The following is a 17,927-nucleotide window of genomic DNA, read 5'->3' on the forward strand; positions in this document are numbered from 1 at the left end:
AGGTCCCTAGCAAGGTAAGTGTTCTGAGTACGGGGAGATGTTTGATAGTAACCATTAAGGAGGGAATTCCAGCAAGGTTAGCTTAAGATACCCACCCGATGATACTACACATGAAACCAACTGAGGGCCGATGGACTCATACATTTGGATCTATGTCTCAAAAGGTGCTGGGAGAGAGGCAGCTTCCTACACATGTGATGTGATTGCATGAACAAGGGAGTTCTGGCATAAGCTAGAAGGCAGTCTGTTGATGTGTCACTGGAACATGGAAAAACAATGCTGCTGGGCATCTGAGGAGACAATCTGCTGCTAAACTGAAGTAAAATACTTTGTGATACCAGCTTCGCCATAGCCAGATGAGAATTAGCCAAATGATGGAGCAGGGCATAGGCACCCACTTTCAGTGACTAGTGCCTGAATATAGATTGGGGTATGGTGGCTGAGAGGGAAGTTTATGAACTTTTGCTAAGAAATGAGGTGGATACCACAAGTTACACGAGTCATGATGATACAATCTGTCTGTCGATGTGCCCATGTGCTGCAGGTAATATATCACTGTGGGTTGTATTGCATTTCTATGTTGACCACTTGTATTGATTATGCATTACTGTATAAAACATGCCTCCCTTATATTAGTTCAAGAAGGTCAATAAAATATGTTTTTAGAAGAAATGATAAACAAGCTGCATGATAGAGTCTGGGCATCTGGTTCTGAGAGATTTGGAAATTTTGAGACAAACTTCAATGTACCCTTTTTGCAATAGGGCTGGATGAAACCACAGAGTTGTGTGTGATAGTAAAAATCAAAGATACACAGCTGAGTCAATACTGCCTGCATGTGTGCTAGTGCACTCCTTCCTCAGCTACACTCGGGGGATGTAGCCTATAACTTTGTTTAAAACTTTAACAGCACTCTAATCAGACTTTCCTTATTCGATCAAAGTTCCAAAAGTACCTTCGTACGGTATAGGCACGTACAGGAGGAACTCCCAAGGTAAAACACAAAACTATTGGGGAGTGAAGGAAATGCAGGCTTGGATAAAGACAGACCAAACATTATTGTAAAAAACGACCCCAAAAGCAATAAAACCTTTCCTCCAAAAATAAAAGCCTTTAGCATTGTGTCTAAAGGTGATGGTGGGCATGCAAAACATTTGGCAACCATATATAGATACTCAATAAAGAGGTATGGGAATCTATAAATGACTCTATTAGTGTTCGCAGAGTGAAGAGCTACCTACCCAAAACCTTTTGGTACCTTTTGTCTGATAAAATCTTAAGAGAGAAGACAGTCTAATCTCAATCTGATTCTGAGCTCAGATTTAGTCCAGGAAGGGTTCAAATATTTGAGAAAAGATTAGAACCAAAAGCAGGTCACAAAACAGAAAAAAGTCACAAGTCAGAACATTAATTGGCTGACTAGAAGGATACACTCTATAATATCTGCATTACCTAATTACTTATTTGTATTAAACATCACCTTCACACTCCAAGCATACACGTATTATTGTAACCTATGTGTCTGAATCTACATCTATTACTTTCACCTCTTTTAATACCAGGAATATCGCGCCGGCCATTATTTGGCACCTCACATCTTTCACCTGCGTTCTCTCTTTACTTTTTTATACACATTGATGTGCTGAAAAACTGTGTTCTTAAATCATATTAACACCAAAGGCAAGCTTAACCGAATCATGTTAAAATGAAAACTTAAAACCTGATGCTACTTAAGTTCTCCTTTGTGATACTATCAATACAACAGCACCATGCACTCCTCTTGGTAGTCCTGGTAAAAAGTCCTTTTTAAGGACACCTACTTGACTCTGCGTTACTTCTTAACTCTCTCCTCTGATAACCCCACTAGCCACGAAAGATACTCACTCTATTTATCCGGTTAGTGAATTATCTACAGGTCTTGACTCAATCTAGTTTTATACCTTGACCTGGCTTTATGGAGGATTTGCTTCTGCTCTCCTCTACCTTTTCTGTGGATTATTGTGTTTGATTCAACACTCTACATGCAGGACTTTGTACCAGCAATATACAAACATTTTCCATTTCACCTTTTCAACCATTGCTATTATCTATATATATAATCCAAGAACATCTTGGTTGTATCTCTAACATCTGTTTTCTGTTTTGACAGGGATATTTCCACCCACATTCAGGGGCAATACAATAAAATGGCGGAGCGTGGCGTTAAGCCAAGAAGGCTAACAACATGCTTTGTCACTTTAGAGAAGCAGGGCTGCACCATATTTACTACAATATGATGCAGCCCCATGTCTCCCCGTTCCCCCCTGAGCTGGCGTTAACTTTAGCTGCCTAGTGCAAACGCAGGCACCCTTGCACCATAGTGCAAGGGTGCCTGTGTTGACGGGAAGGGTATTTATAAGGAGGAAGGTCCCCCTCCTTGCACATAAACAATCTTTAAATGCTGTTTTGTAACTTCTATGTGTGCTGCTTAATGCAGCACACATAAAAGTTGCAAAATAGGATTTTTTTAAAGGATTGTTTATATTTTAGGAAGGGGGACCTTCCTGCATAAAAACAATCATAGAATATTTGATGTTTCTATGTCATGAAAAAAGCACAATGAGGAAAAATAAAGCATTTCTCCTCGTTTCGCCTGTTTAAGACCAGGTTTTCCCTGGGCTTAATTTTGGCGCTGCCTCCTATTTACGCTGCCCTTGTAAATAGGAGGCAGCGTCAAAATCAGTGGTGTTGCGGTGGAACGCCCACCGCAACACCCATTGCCCTCCCCTTTCACACTGAATACAGGGTGAAAGGGTGCCTTATTTACAAGGCAGCGTTAAGTCACGTTAAGTGGCTTATTGCTGTCTTGTAAATAAGGTGAGGTACCTATCGCCATCACAACATCACTGAATGCGACCTTATGGAGGCAATAGGGGCTTGTAAATATGCCCCTCAGTTTCTTAGTCAATGTCATGGTACATCTCACTTTTCAAAACAAATCTGATCATCGAAACATCAAGGTCATGGAATTGTCTTTTACTGCCATGTGGTATCCACTTTGGCTACCTCTGAAAATAGCTGAAGACAAGACCTACAAATTTAGCTTACGCACTGATTGGATTTATATGTTGCTCAGTTGGTGTAAGAATAAAGCTACCCTGGGCATGTTCTCTGCACAGGGGCAGCTCCTCCAAAGCTGAAAAATTTAACGGTAATAAGTTTATTTATTACCATTTTATTCTTCAGCAACGTCCTCAACGAGTGGCAGCAGCAGGGAACTGTGCGCCTTAAAATGTCCATGTCTCTTTGGCCATCTGTCTCGGGACAGCCAGCCAGGCATGTGCTTTTTAAAGTTCTTAAACTGCTGGGTTAGAGAAAGTGCAGGCCTCCAGTGCTCTTAGGAGCGCTGAGAGTGCCTGCTCTATCCAATCCTGGCGCTGCTATCATGCTGTGAGAGCAGCGCGAGTATTGGGTAGTGCAGCTTCCTCCTTCCGGGGCTTTCAGAAGACACCTGTGGGAGGAGGACGTCCTGCTGCAAGTTAGGTAAGTCTATTTTTTTTGTGCCCCTGCCTCACCACCCTCGGTACAAGCCAGGCGCCACTGGCTACTGAAACTTTTTGCTGTATCAGATGTGACATGCATGCTGGTTTAGAGGAAAATGTAATCCAACGCACAATCATGGGTTTCTCAGCATCGTATGCATATGGCCTACATAGAATTTTTATATTCACGTTTCAGGTCAAATAACGTTCCTCATAATGTTGTTTTACATTCAAGTAATTTTCCTTGTAAAAAAGGGGAAATCGAAAATGTTGTTTGACGCTTTCATGCTAGACAGAAGGTTTGCAGACAAAGCGACCGAATGTAAGCGAACAAGATGACAGTTCTGGCGCCGCCTCTTGGTGGAGCAGCGCCCGCTCCTAAAGTGCTGCAAAATAAGTAATGATTGGAGGCAGGAAGTCCTCAGGTTCAAAATGCACTGAACCTCTAGAGACTCTTCTATCCGTTGCAGAAAGCTGGAGTGACACCTGAAAAAAAGCAGATTCGCATTAGTTAGAATGATCAATGAGCATTATTTACACATTCTAAACAGTAGTCAGTACACCAGCTCCTCATATGCACATTCAGTAGGCATCCACCAGGGCCACCACGAGGAAAGTATATTTTGACCTATGTGTGTTACTTAAAACGTTCAGAGTATTTCATGAACTTCACACTTAAAACAATGAAACATGAGCAAACTGTTGTACCACACCCAAAAATTACAATGAATCGGCAAAACTGCTACACTCCCTGATTTGGAAAACATAACATTTTACCTAGCGTGTTTAGCAAACTTTTTGCCTTTATCTAGGGCATCCAGAGATATTCAAATATCCCTCTTGGTATACTGAATGTTTAGCTTCATTTTACAGTTAACAACAGGATTCGACAGCTTTTCCCACAAGGGTCGCTGCTTTAGTCATGACTTTGTGGAAATAGGTGGAGGGCCCACTAACAAGTTACGATGATGAAAGTTTGCTGTAACTCAGGCAGGATGGAGCTCAACATTCATTCACAAACATGCTTCGTCTTCTGCCAAACAAAGGAACAAAAACTCTAAACAGCAAGCAAATACATTTATATGAACGTAAGGTGCGCATCTTACTAAACCCTCCACTCCCCCCTTTCAGCTCTAAAGCCTCCTCCTCACCCTGAAAGGTCTATGCATGTTTTAGTACCATCCTATCCTCCTTGGTGTTTTTTGGTCTCCTGTTCTGCCTATTTAATATCCCCAGACCTCTGCCTCATCCCACCAACCTGCTCGCCTGCTCAGAGAGTGCTGCTATCTCTTTCACCACAGAAAAACAACTCCAACTTAATTGACATTCATAAAACTTAAAAATGACAATTTGTTTTCCCATTCCGTACCCGGAATAACTATCTCTTCTTACTCATGAAGTAGTCGCTTCTCCCTACATTCCTTTTAAGTGCTGAGACATCCTATATATCGTTTTCATCAAATATGTTTCTATCCCACCATATGGCAGAAGAGCACAATCTTCGCCACTTTAATACTATTACACTCTGGCAGGCAGACTGCTGAGCTGCTTTACCATATCATGCAATGTCCGTTGTGTGTTTTGCTGAAAGTGCATTGGCATGGCACAAGCAGTTTTAGTGAAAACTGTCAATAGCAGCCAACCTTTGGTGGTGTGATGGCTGGTTAGCTTTTTTTTTACATTTGCTGAATACAACCCTCCCAGAGCGTATTTCTTTCTGGAAATTGTCAACCCACTAGGATCTTTCACCCAGAGCGTTGGCGCATTGGTTGCTTTTTAGGTTTTGACTGGCGATGCGTACTTCAGTACGCATGCGCCAAAAAACCTTTTGATGTGTGTGTGTGGGGTCGGGAATACGCCCTCTCCTCCCATTGGCTAGCTCCATAAATGGAGGCTAGCCATTGGGAGAGGGCTCCGTCCGTCAATCTCGGACCAGATTCGGGGGCGTTCCCGAGAATTTTTGGCTTTTGGCTACGTCAGCCGAAAGCCAGTTCTCGGGAACGCCCCCGAGTCTGTTCCGGCATTGCCAGCACCCTTCCTTCTTGTGACGCGCTACTCACTTATTCAGGTAAGTGCGGTTAGTTTTGAATGTGTATATTTTTTTTTTACGTTCTATGTTAATCTTTCCTCCCTCTCCCCCGTGAGCCCGTTCTCGCCCCCCCTCCCGCTGCCGAGCTCCGACCGAGGAGGGGCGGCGGCAGAAAGGAAGGAGGGCTGCAGGCAGAGCAGAATTCAATCTCTATCGCACTTTTTTTATTACGTCTCTTATTCTCCCAGAATAGCGCACATTCTTCTTTCACTTTCTCAAGGGAAATCATGGCAAAAACGCGTTTGAATGTGATTTATTCATGTCAACTGAAAAAGGAGAGAGTTTTCATATTATCCAGTCGTTGCCTCGCGCCCTCGGGTGACTTTCGGAAGAGGGGTGGGTGGGGGTGATTGTCCCATGTCAGGCGTGAGACGCTCCTGCTGTGTTAGTTTTATCATGGCTTTCAGGCGCTTGCTATTGTGCCTTCTGTGTTAGAAATGCTGGACCACACATCCCAGAATGCAGATGAAAAAGAGCCCTCCGTAAACTGTGCACACACATGTTAGGTGGTGTTTGATGGGGGCCTTTATCTCGAGCCATTTGAGTGAATTGTTCCGGGGAGTGGGTGGAGACGATTACCCCCTGGATCAATCCAGACCGATTTTAGATAACGCTTGTCTGAAATTATTTGTTACTCGTAACATTGGAGGAGGGTGCTAAAGCGCAGTACTGGGAGCTCCGTGTACTCATTGTCATATAGCGCCTCTCTTCACGGTTACTTTGCATAAAGAGCAGACGCGTCTGCATTTTTTTGTTTCGTAAGGATTGTGTCTGTCGGGAAGTGTGAGGAGGGAACTTTCTTTAAGTGCAGTTTCCGGAGATTCTTGGGACTTCCCAAGCCAGGGGGGATCCCTGCCCTTTCGGGATCCACTTAACGAGCGCTCATTTCTTGGAGTTGACCCACTGTATGAGGGGGCGCTTCCCGCCTCTACCTCTCAAGGTGCCGGGACTCCCTTTTAATGTACCTGTGCCGCCCCCCCCCACCCACCGGAGACAGAGGCGCTGTGTGCGCAGCCTGCTGGGCTGGGGGCAGGGCTCCCCACGGCCCCCAGGCAGAAGGTTCAGGTATCACGGCTGTAAACAAAGCACCAAGTGTCCCCGGCGCTGCACAATGGGCGGCTCTGATTGCGCCATTTGTTTAAAATCAGAGCGCTCCCTGCTGAAAAACACATAAATCACTCCTTCCTCTACACCCCTTTCACACACTTGCACCCTGACACACACATCCCCATCTCTCCAGAAAATACAGCATTCCACCTCCCCCCAGCGCACACAGACATTGCCTCGTTAATCTCCACAGAGAAACCCCATGGCCCCACAATGCTGCAAACCCCCACACACCACGCCTCTATATACATGCGCACCCCCACACACGCTGAACACATGCTCCAGGCTCAGGGCTGCCGCCCCTTGTGCTCCTTCAAGCTCACCCCTTCCATAGAAACCGCTCCCTCAGCATAGGAGATCACACATGCATACATTCTATAAATGCTCCCTTATATGCATCCAATGCGTGTATAAGTCATTTTACCGGGCTGAAGTTGCTCAGCTGGTTGTGCGCCTGCAGGCCACGGGTTTCGAACCCAGCCGGGCATATTCGGTCTTTTATTTTCATGTGCTTGGTAAAATTGCCGCAAGTAACATGGTCGATAGTGACATCTATATGGTAAGAGCTAACACCGCCAAACCCCACGAGAAAAGCACAGAAACCCCAATTTTCCGTTTACCATGCCCCCCTATGTCCCCGCCCCTGACGTGGGGGGCTGTGATACATCTCTATACACAGCCTGCTTATAGCAGCCCCGGAGCAGCACCCCGGGGTGCATGGTGGAAGCTCACCCCCTCACACAGTGCATCGCCATGTGTGATCGATAACGCATTAGCAGACCAGGTCTCTGGAAAATCTGTTTATTCCCCGTAGTAGGAGGCTACAAGGAGAGAAATGGAAGGGAAGCCGGGTGCACTCTAGATGGGGGGGAGTGCACTGTGCAGGGGAGCCGGGCTCCATGTCAGGGGCAGGGTGAGGACACCGCTTGTGATGTTTGTGTAGATTACACCCACAATCGAGCACTGCACCGAGGGTACATTAAACCGTGCATACCTGCTGAGTGGGGGTGATGCGTGGACAGCAACCTCTGGGGAAGGCAGTTGTGTGTGAGACATTGGTGGGTGAATGATGTATTAGAGTGCAGGGAGTGAATATGATTCCCATGGCGGATGCACCCTAGGCCAGGAAGCACCGCACTGCTGCCCCTTATCCGACATTAATCCTGGCAACCAATACACCTCTGAAGCACCTGTGTCCCCGGTTTTGACTTTGGAGTCACCCTGCAGCTGAAGCAGTTACTGCGATGCTGCTTAATGTTGGCAAGCGGACTATTGCAGAGACCCTAATCAAGGCCCACTGCCACAAGGTGTCTGGCTAGGGACAGCTGGCGGGACCAGGCGAACGTGGCACATCACAGGCCCTAACTTGCTCCCTGCCTGACCACGGAGGAGCCTACTGACCAGAGTCTAGGTGCGGAGAGTTGTGAGCACTGTGAAATATATCCCTGCCCACTGCTGTGCCTGAGGCCCGGGACACTCACCATACACACTACTCGAATCAAATGACTATCCGCCCTCATCGCCGCCACCGACGACATCCGAGCCCTGATGGACAACGGGGAAACAGCGGCCCTCATCCTCCTAGACCTCTCCGCGGCTTTCGACACGGTCTGCCACCGCACCCTAGTGCAGCGCCTCAGCAACGTCGGAATCCAGGAGAAGGCGCTGGAATGGATCATCTCCTTTCTCGACGGAAGAACACAAAGAGTCCGCCTACCACTGTACAAGGCAGAGGCCACCAAAGTCATCTGCGGCGTCCCTCAAGGATCCTCACTGAGCCCGACTCTCTTCAACGTCTACATGAGCCCCCTCGCGGCCATCGCACGCCAACACAACCTCAACATAATCTCCTACGCCGACGACACCCAGCTGATCCTCTCCCTGACCAACGACCCCGCCACCGCCAGAGCCAACCTGCACGAAGGGATGAGAGTAAGCATGGGTGAATTTTGCGCATCTCGCGTTCGCGAATTTTGCAGATTTGCGAACTCGCAATCCGCAAAATCCGCGAATTCTCGCTAATTTTTTTTTTTTTGTGTTTGCGCGGGTTTCTGCCAGTTTGCGAGGGTTTTTTACAATGTCGCAAATTGCGAACTTACCTGTCGGGTCGCAAGTTTCGCGAACTTGTTGTTTCTACGTGTCCAGCCTGTTTGGGACACTCTTCTTCATCACTGCCACTCTCTGTCACCACTGCCACTCTCTGACTACTCATGCCACCCTCTGGCCCACCCATGCCACCCTCTGTTTCATCACAGCTAAGCATGGGCGAATTTTGCGAATCTCGCGTTCGCGAATTTTGCGGATTTGCGAACTCGCAATCCGCAAAATCCGCGAATTCTCGCGAATTTGCGGATTTTTTTTTTTTGGTGTTTGCGCGGGTTTCTGCCAGTTCGCGAGGGTTTTTTACAATGTCGCAAATTGCGAACTTACCTGTCGGGTCGCAAGTTTCGCGAACTTGTTGTTTCTACGTGTCCAGCCTGTTTGGGACACTCTTCTTCATCACTGCCACTCTCTGTCACCACTGCCACTCTCTGACTACTCATGCCACCCTCTGGCCCACCCATGCCACCCTCTGTTTCATCACAGCACCCTCTGGTTGTCCAGTCAGTGTACATTATTGAGGCAACGCAAGCACACCTTCCCTGCCTCAAGTGACCTGAATTAATTTGGGGCTGATTAATGTGTCACAGAATATTTTTTTAGCTGGCACTTGCTTCCTTAGTGCTTCCTGATTAGTGATCTTTTGCACTTGCTAAGTGCTTTCATTGTTGCAAAATTAGTTACAACACCTGCCCTGCCCCAACTGGCAATAATGAATTAGGGGCTGATTAATGGATTTGAACTTCCAGCCTGGCTCCTGCTTGTCTCCCTTAGCTGTAATTCAGGACCTTTGTGGCATATGTGTAACTATTCTGAGGTTCAGAGCAGGGTCACATAATAGTTTCAACTGGCAACTAAACTCTGGAGGGGCCCCTCAGGAAGCACTACAGGAACTGGCTACTAATGATGAGCCTGAACTTTTGAACCGGGTAAGTAGTTACTTTCAGTTTTGCTAAGATCGTATTTCTGCAATTTTGCACTTATTCGCGGGGCGCGAACTCACGCGAACAGTGCGAACAGTGCGAGCAAAATCCGCTGCTCGCGGATTTGCGGATTTTGCGGGAGATTCGCAAATCTCGCGGATTGCGAATTTACTGAAAATCCGCAAAATCCGCGAGCGAAACGGATTTTCCGCCCATGCTTAATCACAGCACCCTCTGGTTGTCCAGTCAGTGTACATTATTGTGGCAACGCAAGCACACCTTCCCTGCCTCAAGTGACCTGAATTAATTTTGGGCTGATTAATGTGTCACAGAATATTTTTTTAGCTGGCACCTGCTTCCTTAGTGCTTCCTGATTAGTGATCTTTTGCACTTGCTAAGTGCTTTCATTGTTGCAAAATTAGTTACAACACCTGCCCTGCCCCAACTGACAATAATGCATTAGGGGCTGATTAATGGATTTGAACTTCCAGCCTGGCTCCTGCTTGTCTCCCTTAGCTGTAATTCAGGACCTTTGTGGCATATGTGTAACTATTCTGAGGTTCAGAGCAGGGTCACATAATAGTTTCAACTGGCAACTGAACTCTGGAGGGGCCCCTCAGGAAGCACTACAGGAAATGGCTACTAATGATGAGCCTGAACTTTTGAACCTGGTAAGTAGTTACTTTCAGTTTTGCTAAGATCGTATTTCAGCAATTTTGCACTTATTCGCGGGGCGCGAACTCACGCGAACAGTGCGAACAGTGCGAGCAAAATCCGCTGCCCGCGGATTTGCGGATTTTGCGGGAGATTCGCGAATCTCGCGGATTGCGAATTTACCGAAAATCCGCAAAATCCGCGAGCGAAACGGATTTTCCGCCCATGGTTAGATGAGAGAGGTAGCCGAGTGGATGACGACGAGCCGCCTGAAGCTGAACACAGATAAGACGGAGGTCCTCATCCTGGGCTCCTCGCCCTCTGCCTGGGACGACTCCTGGTGGCCCCCCGCCCTGGGCACCGCACCCAAACCGACGGACCACGCACGCAACCTGGGTTTCATCTTGGACTCCTCCCTCTCCATGACCAGGCAAGTCAACGCCGTCTCCTCGTCATGCTTCAACATCCTGCGCATGCTGCGGAAGATCTTCTGGTGGATCCCCACAGAGACCAGGAAGACCGTCACCCAGGCCCTCGTCACCAGCCGACTGGACTACGGCAACGCACTCTACGCCGGAACCACCGCCAAGACCCAGAAGAGGCTCCAGCGCATCCAGAACGCCTCAGCCAGACTCATCCTCGACATCCCACGACACAGCCACATCTCCGGACACCTAAGAGACCTGCACTGGCTCCCGGTCAACAAGAGAATCACCTTCCGCCTCCTTACCCACGCACACAAAGCTCTTCACGACTAAGGCCCGAGCTACCTCAACAACCGAATCAACTTCTACGCTCCCAAACGCCACCTCCGATCCGCCAGCCACGCCCTCGCCGCCGTCCCACGCATCCGCAGAGCCACTACAGGAGGAAGGTCCTTCTCCTACCTGGCCGCCAAGACCTGGAACTCCCTCCCGGCCGACCTGCGCCTGACCCAAGACCACCTCTCCTTCAGGAAGAAGCTCAAGACCTGGCTGTTCGAGCAGTAGCGGCACCCCCCCCCCCCCAAAGCGCCTCGAGACCCTACGGGTAGGTAGCGCGCTCTATAAATGCCTTCGATTGATTGATTGAATGATTGACTATCCAACCGGTGTCCCGGCGGGGACGCAGTACCTACGGCGCTGCTACACCACCGGGCCCCTTTTCTTCTAGCATCTGTTGCGGGGCACCTCGCCCTGGGAGAGGTGGTTCAGGGAGTAGGGGCGGGCGTCTCCAGGTGCAGGTGCGGCTCCTGTAGTCTAGGGGGAGACCCCTACAGCTCTGCTGGGGCCTACCTGCTCTGCTGGCCGTGGGCTGCGATGCTATCTTGCTCCTAGGCGGCCTTCTCAGACAAAGCGGGCACTGGCTATTTCCGACTTCCCTTCCTGGTGCCTGCTCTGCGCCTTGTTGCCTACCTACACAGTGGAGACTGTCCGGTCGCTGGATCCCTGGGAGCTGTGCTCAATGGCCCATGACCAGAAATGTACTGCCACTGGACTCTGGCCACGCAGAAAAGCCCCTCCCCACCATCCTTACTTGCCGCACCGCCTGGCCTTCTCCAGTCATTCCTGTGTCGGGGGGGAACGCAGTGTGTGGGGGGGGGCTTGCAGTGTGGGGGGGCTCGCAGTGTGTGGGGGGGCTCGCAGTGTGTGGGGGGGCTCGCAGTGTGTGGGGTGGCTCGCAGTGTGTGGGGGGGGGCTCGCAGTGTGTGGGGGAGGCTCACAGTGTGTGTGGGGGGGCTCGCAGTGTGTGGGGGGGCTCGCAGTGTGTGGGGGGGCTCTGTGTGGGTGTGTGTGGGGGGCTCTGTGTGGGGGGGCTCTGTGTGGCTGTGTGTGTGGGGGGCTCTGTGTGGGTGTGTGTGTGGAGGGCTCTGTGTGTGTGTGTGGGGGGGGCTCTCTGTGGGTGTTTGTGTGTGGCATTTGCGAGAGATTAAGCTATTGGCATTGTAAATGACAATGCCATTTATTTATGTTAAAAAAAACATAAATAAAAATAATGTCAAGAGCAATGCCAATAGCTCTAACTTTAACAAAGGCAAAACCATTGCATTGTAAATGCTTGTTTCAAATGCCCCAGGAAGAAAAAAGACAACAGACATGTTGTTGTGGGTACCGCACCAGCTCACAGAGGCCTTTCTATGGCTTGTCAGCCAGGGGACCAGTGCCAGAAAGCATGTTTCTGACAGCAGAGCTGGATTGTTGCAAGATTTTGCTCCTACACAGAACTGTGCACAGAGACCCAGGAACTTAGTAAATTGTGATGGACCAAAAAACTCACCTCAGTACCTAGAAACCCTAACCGACTATCATCAGTGTCACTTTAGCTCTTCGTCCTATAGCAAAGGAACCAATGATTAGACAACCCAGAACATTCAACTTAGGTTATACTCAGGAATGGTGGGAATCAAGAACACTCTTTCGTTTGTTATTCTCATACCAGTCCACAACAGGAGTAAAAAAGAGACACAGGAAAGGTTAAAATATTTATTTAAACAATGTGCTCTAAGATGCAGTATCTTTGCTAACATAAGCAGACATATGATTAGAAATAATATGATCAGCATTGTTACAATTCCATAAAACACAAAAAGGAGAAATCATATTACAATGATGGTGAAAACAGGTCTAATAGCGCCTAGTATATCACCCTCCCTAGATAGGAACTATGTTATATAAAATATAGAAGGTCTCTTAGGCCTGTGTGGGGGACCCCGTACCTTTAAGATCAGCAGGAGTGTATCACATCAGGATCTGAAAAAGCTCTCTGTCTCTATCTGGAAATGGAATTCTTCCAAGCGCCTGAAATCATGCCTACAGTGCAATATTAAAGGCGCCAGAATCTCAGTTGGCTTACAGCTACATGTATGTTATGTCTAAATCGTGAGCTGATCAGCCCGAACAATAGCTACCTTGTTATGATAACCTTAGAGTCTTTAGCACTCACTGTGCAGAGTAGGGTCGCGATGTAAGTCTAGGGATGCCAAAAACAAGCCATTCTCATGTGAAGCAATTCACGCAGCCTAACTTACAACAACAGCTAAATGCAGTGTTGTGTGCAAAAAGCAGCAAAAGGTAAAATGGCGTTTAAACTTCTACTAAGCCTATGCTAACATAGCAATGTGCGCAAACAAGGCTCAGCCCTCACTACCCCCTCCCTTGATCGGAGTACGCACAATAAGGGGGGCAATTTTTAGAACGCAGAGTTCAAGATCGAACGAGACAGAACCAAGTTCAACATTTTGCCAAACTGGATAATTGGGAGTAAATTCCGAATTAGTGGGGGTGCTAGGTGGCGCACGACCAAGATGGCCACACGCCTGTGAGGCTCTAGCCCTACCAAACCTACTAACATCCATCATATCCATCCTGAGGTCATAATTCACATTTTTACCGGCACCGCAAGCTTCCCGGGATCGCCCTGCACCTGGAGGTATCACTCTTGTCACCCTGGCCCATAGTAAAGCAAAGAACTACCTTGTGTGGCGAGTGGCGGAAAGTGCTGATCTGCTGTTGGAAATCCTGTCGGCCGGCCTGCGCTGGGAAACGCCGCGGCTTGGTAGGCCGGAACACTGGAGGATCGAGCCCTGCGATGGTGGAACGCGGCGTTCCTGGAATGTGGTGAGCCCGTTCAGCAATGCCTGCGAGCTGCTCCTGGACCGGGGCGGCTCGCGCATTGTGGTGGACATTTCATTTGTAGGCGGGGAGGTGTTTGGCGGCGCGGGGAGAGACCGCAGCCCATCCAGACCCAGAGACATTGCCGGTACCTGCCTGCAGAGAACTGAAGATTCGCACCATTTGCTGTGCCCCTCCGCATTCTCTATGTTGTGGCGGCTGCGGGACTGGATTGCTATGCGCCCAGAGTGCTGTCCCTAAAATCTATCCCTGCCTTGCTGGAACTTCGCTTTGGACAGGGCGGATGCCATTTTAAGGACGCATTGCAGGACTAGGCCCAACCTGGAGAATCGCTCACTGCCGGTGCGTTCACCCGTGTGGGTTGAAGCTGTGACTGCGGCATGCCTGGCCCCTGAGGAACACAGACTATAGCTTTGACTGTGCAGGAGTTACAGAGGGTACATACACACTGCTGTCACTACTGATTCCCTTTCACGCCTTTATCAGGATACTGCTGAGGTGGCTGGGTTCGCCGCTGAAGGTGCTGCTATACCGGTCCCCCCTCACGTTGGACCCTCTGGACATATGCGCCGGGTGGGCTTAACCAGCTGATCATTGCGGCAGACAGCCCGGCCCTGCCATTCTAGTGCCCGGGGGCACATTAACACCCTCTGCCTGCTGTTGAGGTGCGAACAGTGTACCCCTTCTGGGATCTCCCCCCCTTTTTCTTATCTGATATCTCGCGCCATGGGACTTCCATTCGAGGCGCGTAAGTCATCCAAGAAGCGCTCCGATGAACATGAGGACTCTGACACTGCTGATGCGCCTGGGGAGGATTGGAAAGCCATATTATTGGGTATGAAGCAGAGCCTTACACCTATAGATGCTAAAATGGACTCAATGAACGCACGCATGGACTCTGTACTCACTAAATTAGGCCAGCATGAGATCCACCTGAAAGAAGCTGAGACCAGAATCTCTGACCTGGAAGATGGCGCTAAGGCAAGTAGGACGCACACCTCTCAAATGGACAAGTTGCTGAAGGTGATCGCCGACAAAAATGAAGATTTAGAGGTGAGTTCCCGGAGGAACAACGTCCGCATCCTGGGCCTGGTGGAATCCAAGCAGACAGGGTGCATGGAAGATTTCATAGAGTGCCTGGTCATAGACCTCTTTTGGCCGAGACGCCTTCTCGGCGCATCTCACAGTGGAGAGGGCACACAGAACAATGGCGACCCGCCCAAAGCCAGGTGCACTGCCGCGGCCGATGATCGCCCGCTTTTTAAAGTACAGAGACAGGGATATGGTCCTCCGCTTGGCTCGTGAGAAGGCGCAAGTATGATATGAAAACACAACGTTATCATTCTTTCCGGACTTCACCCAGACGGTACAGGATGCCAGGCGGAAATTTGCAGCAGTCAAAAAGAAAAGCGCAACATATTCCCTACGCGATGTTATATCCGGCGAAACTGAAGATTACTCATCATGGCTCGCAGCATTATTTTCTGAACCCACAGCAAGCTGAGGACTATCTTCGTCGTCACTGACGCTTGGCCACTGCGGAGTCGAGGCCTGGAACCCGTCCAGGTCATGTCACCCACGCTAGGCCCTGCTTGAACTGTACATTCGCCAATGGATGCAGAAGAACTTCCTTGCTACTGAACTGCTTCTACAACCAGGAACTGTGCTGGTGATGTATTTGTAGCTTTATACTTTGGGCAACAGTTAGGTTCAGTTACTTGCCTCCGTCCCGCAGTAACTACCTGACGGATGGCGGAGGTATGGGTGGGTGAGAGTATGGAGGGAAGTGAGCGGGTAGTGAGCCCCTAGCGTGACCCTGAAAGGGCAACCCCCCTGTAGCTATCTTAAGGGGAATTTTGATATTTGCATTATGTTAATTTTTTGGGGAGGGAGAGGGTCTGTTCCCGGCAAGTTGGGGATGCCGGTGTGGGTGGTGGGAGGGTAGTTGAGCTTTTTTATGCAGCGATTTGTCCAGTTTTTATCAGGCAGAGCAGTAAGGCCTTTTGACATTTCTTATACATGATAAAGTGATAGCCAGTATGCAGGACATTAATGGTATTATTGTAGCTTCCTGGAATGTTCGTGGTCTCAACGACCCAAGGAAGAAGCGTCAGATCTTGGGTTATTTAGGTAGGCATCACGTCACGGTTGCCATGTTGCAGGAGACGCACCTGGGCCCCAGCATAACCCCTCCCTTCGCCTTGCGCTGGGGTTCACATCGTTTTGAGTCATATTCCACATATTCTCAAGGTGTGGCCATTTTGGTAAAGAAGGGAGCTGTCTTCCATCCTGGTGGGTCAGAAATTGATTCGAAAGGTAGATACTGCTAGCTCTGGGGCAGGTTTTACTCCCATGATGTTCTCTTTGCTAATTACTATGGGCCAAACATAGACGACCCACAGACCCTTCTCTGCCTCTGGAGTAGAATACCAGAGATAGGTATTACTTATATTATCTAGAGCGGGGACTTTAATACTGTTATGTACCCCCACATGGATGGTAGGACACGTAGGACACCCCCGCGCCGCACGGCCACCAGCTGTAGCGTGTGCTCCCACGCCTGCCGCTGACTCTTAGCCTTGCTGAGCCAGCCTGTCCGCTGACCTCGCCCCCGCCGTCGCTCGGGGTGGCGTCCTGCGCTACTGTGTTTGCTTAGGTGTTTGGGCTGCCTTGTAGCCTTTTTCTACGCTTTTGCCCCCTTTTTTGGATTTCTGTGCCCCCTTGTGCCGTGTTCCCCTGCCGTTTTTCCCCTGTGCCCTCCCGCCCCGCTCCCCGCTTCCTGCCGCCGTGTCTAAGGACACGCCCCCTTTGCCTTCTGTGCCCTCCCCGCTCCCGCCTCCCAGCTGCTCCTCCCTCCCTCGCACTTTGCCATAAATGGCGACCGTGCGCACGCGCAGGGTTTAAGCGCAGCGGGCGCGCCTATTGTGCACCGAAGGCGCACCAAAGATAAGCCCATCTGCGCCCGTCCACGCCTGGACCGCGCCCAGCACCAGGACCCCTGGCCCCCGCAGACACCAGCACACCCGCCGGACCTACGACGCCACCGAGCTCAACGCACTCAACGTCGGCCGGATCCCGGGGTGCTACCGAGCCACCCCGAGACGCACCCACGGACCTTTCTGCTGCCACTCCTGCAAGTTCACCTGCATCCGGACCTGCACTACACCAGCACCGACCAAGACGAGCACGAGCAGCAGCCACCTGAAGTGCATCCTGCTCAACACCCTCTCCGTCCACAGAATCGCCATCGAGCTCTGGAACCTGCTCGATACCACAGCCCCTGACGTCGCCTTCCTCACGGAAACCTGGATGAACGCCTCCTCAGCGCCCGACATCGCCATCGCCATCCCGGAAGGCTACAAGATCATCTGGAGGGACCGCGTCAACCAGACAGGAGGAGGCATCGCCATCATCCACAGAAACACCATCCGCATCACGACCAACACCGACGACACCCTCGCACCCGCCGAACACCTTTACTTCCAGATCCACATCAACCCCAAGACCACCGTCAGAGGCACCCTCATCTACAGACCCCCGGGACCACGCACACAATTCAGCGAAGACATCGCCGACTTCATCAGCCCGCACGCCCTCCCCTCCGCTGACTACATCCTCCTCGGGGACCTCAACTTCCACCTGGAGAACAACAACGACCGCAACACCACCACCCTGCTGGACAACCTCGCAAACCTCGGACTCAAGCAGCTGGTGACCACCCCCACCCACTACGTCGGACACACACTCGACCCCATGTTCTCATCCAGCAAGGACATCACCTTCAGCCACGCCACCGGACTCCACTGGACGGACCACAGCTGCGTCCACTTCAGCTTCAGAAGGACCATGATCCACCACCACCAGCAACAGGTTGCACGCAGAAGCTGGAACAAGATCACAGCCGACCAGCTCACGACTTCCC

The 17,927-nt window shown here is 50.0% G+C and overlaps 1 protein-coding gene across 1 annotated transcript in view; it reads right to left on the bottom strand.

Moving 5' to 3' along the window:
- Positions 1–2,790: 2,790 nt before the first annotated feature.
- WDR64 (WD repeat domain 64) overlaps positions 2,791–17,927 on the bottom strand; it is a 2,246,160-nt gene continuing 2,231,023 nt past the window's right edge. The window contains exon 35 of the mRNA XM_086925751.1: positions 2,791–4,007. Coding sequence (XP_086781877.1) covers positions 3,900–4,007 — 108 coding nt within the window. The 3' untranslated portion in view covers positions 2,791–3,899. The remainder of the gene's footprint in view (positions 4,008–17,927) is intronic.

This window comes from Lissotriton vulgaris, chromosome 6 (genome assembly GCF_964263255.1).
Source record: "Lissotriton vulgaris chromosome 6, aLisVul1.2, whole genome shotgun sequence".
Taxonomy (NCBI): domain Eukaryota; kingdom Metazoa; phylum Chordata; class Amphibia; order Caudata; family Salamandridae; genus Lissotriton; species Lissotriton vulgaris.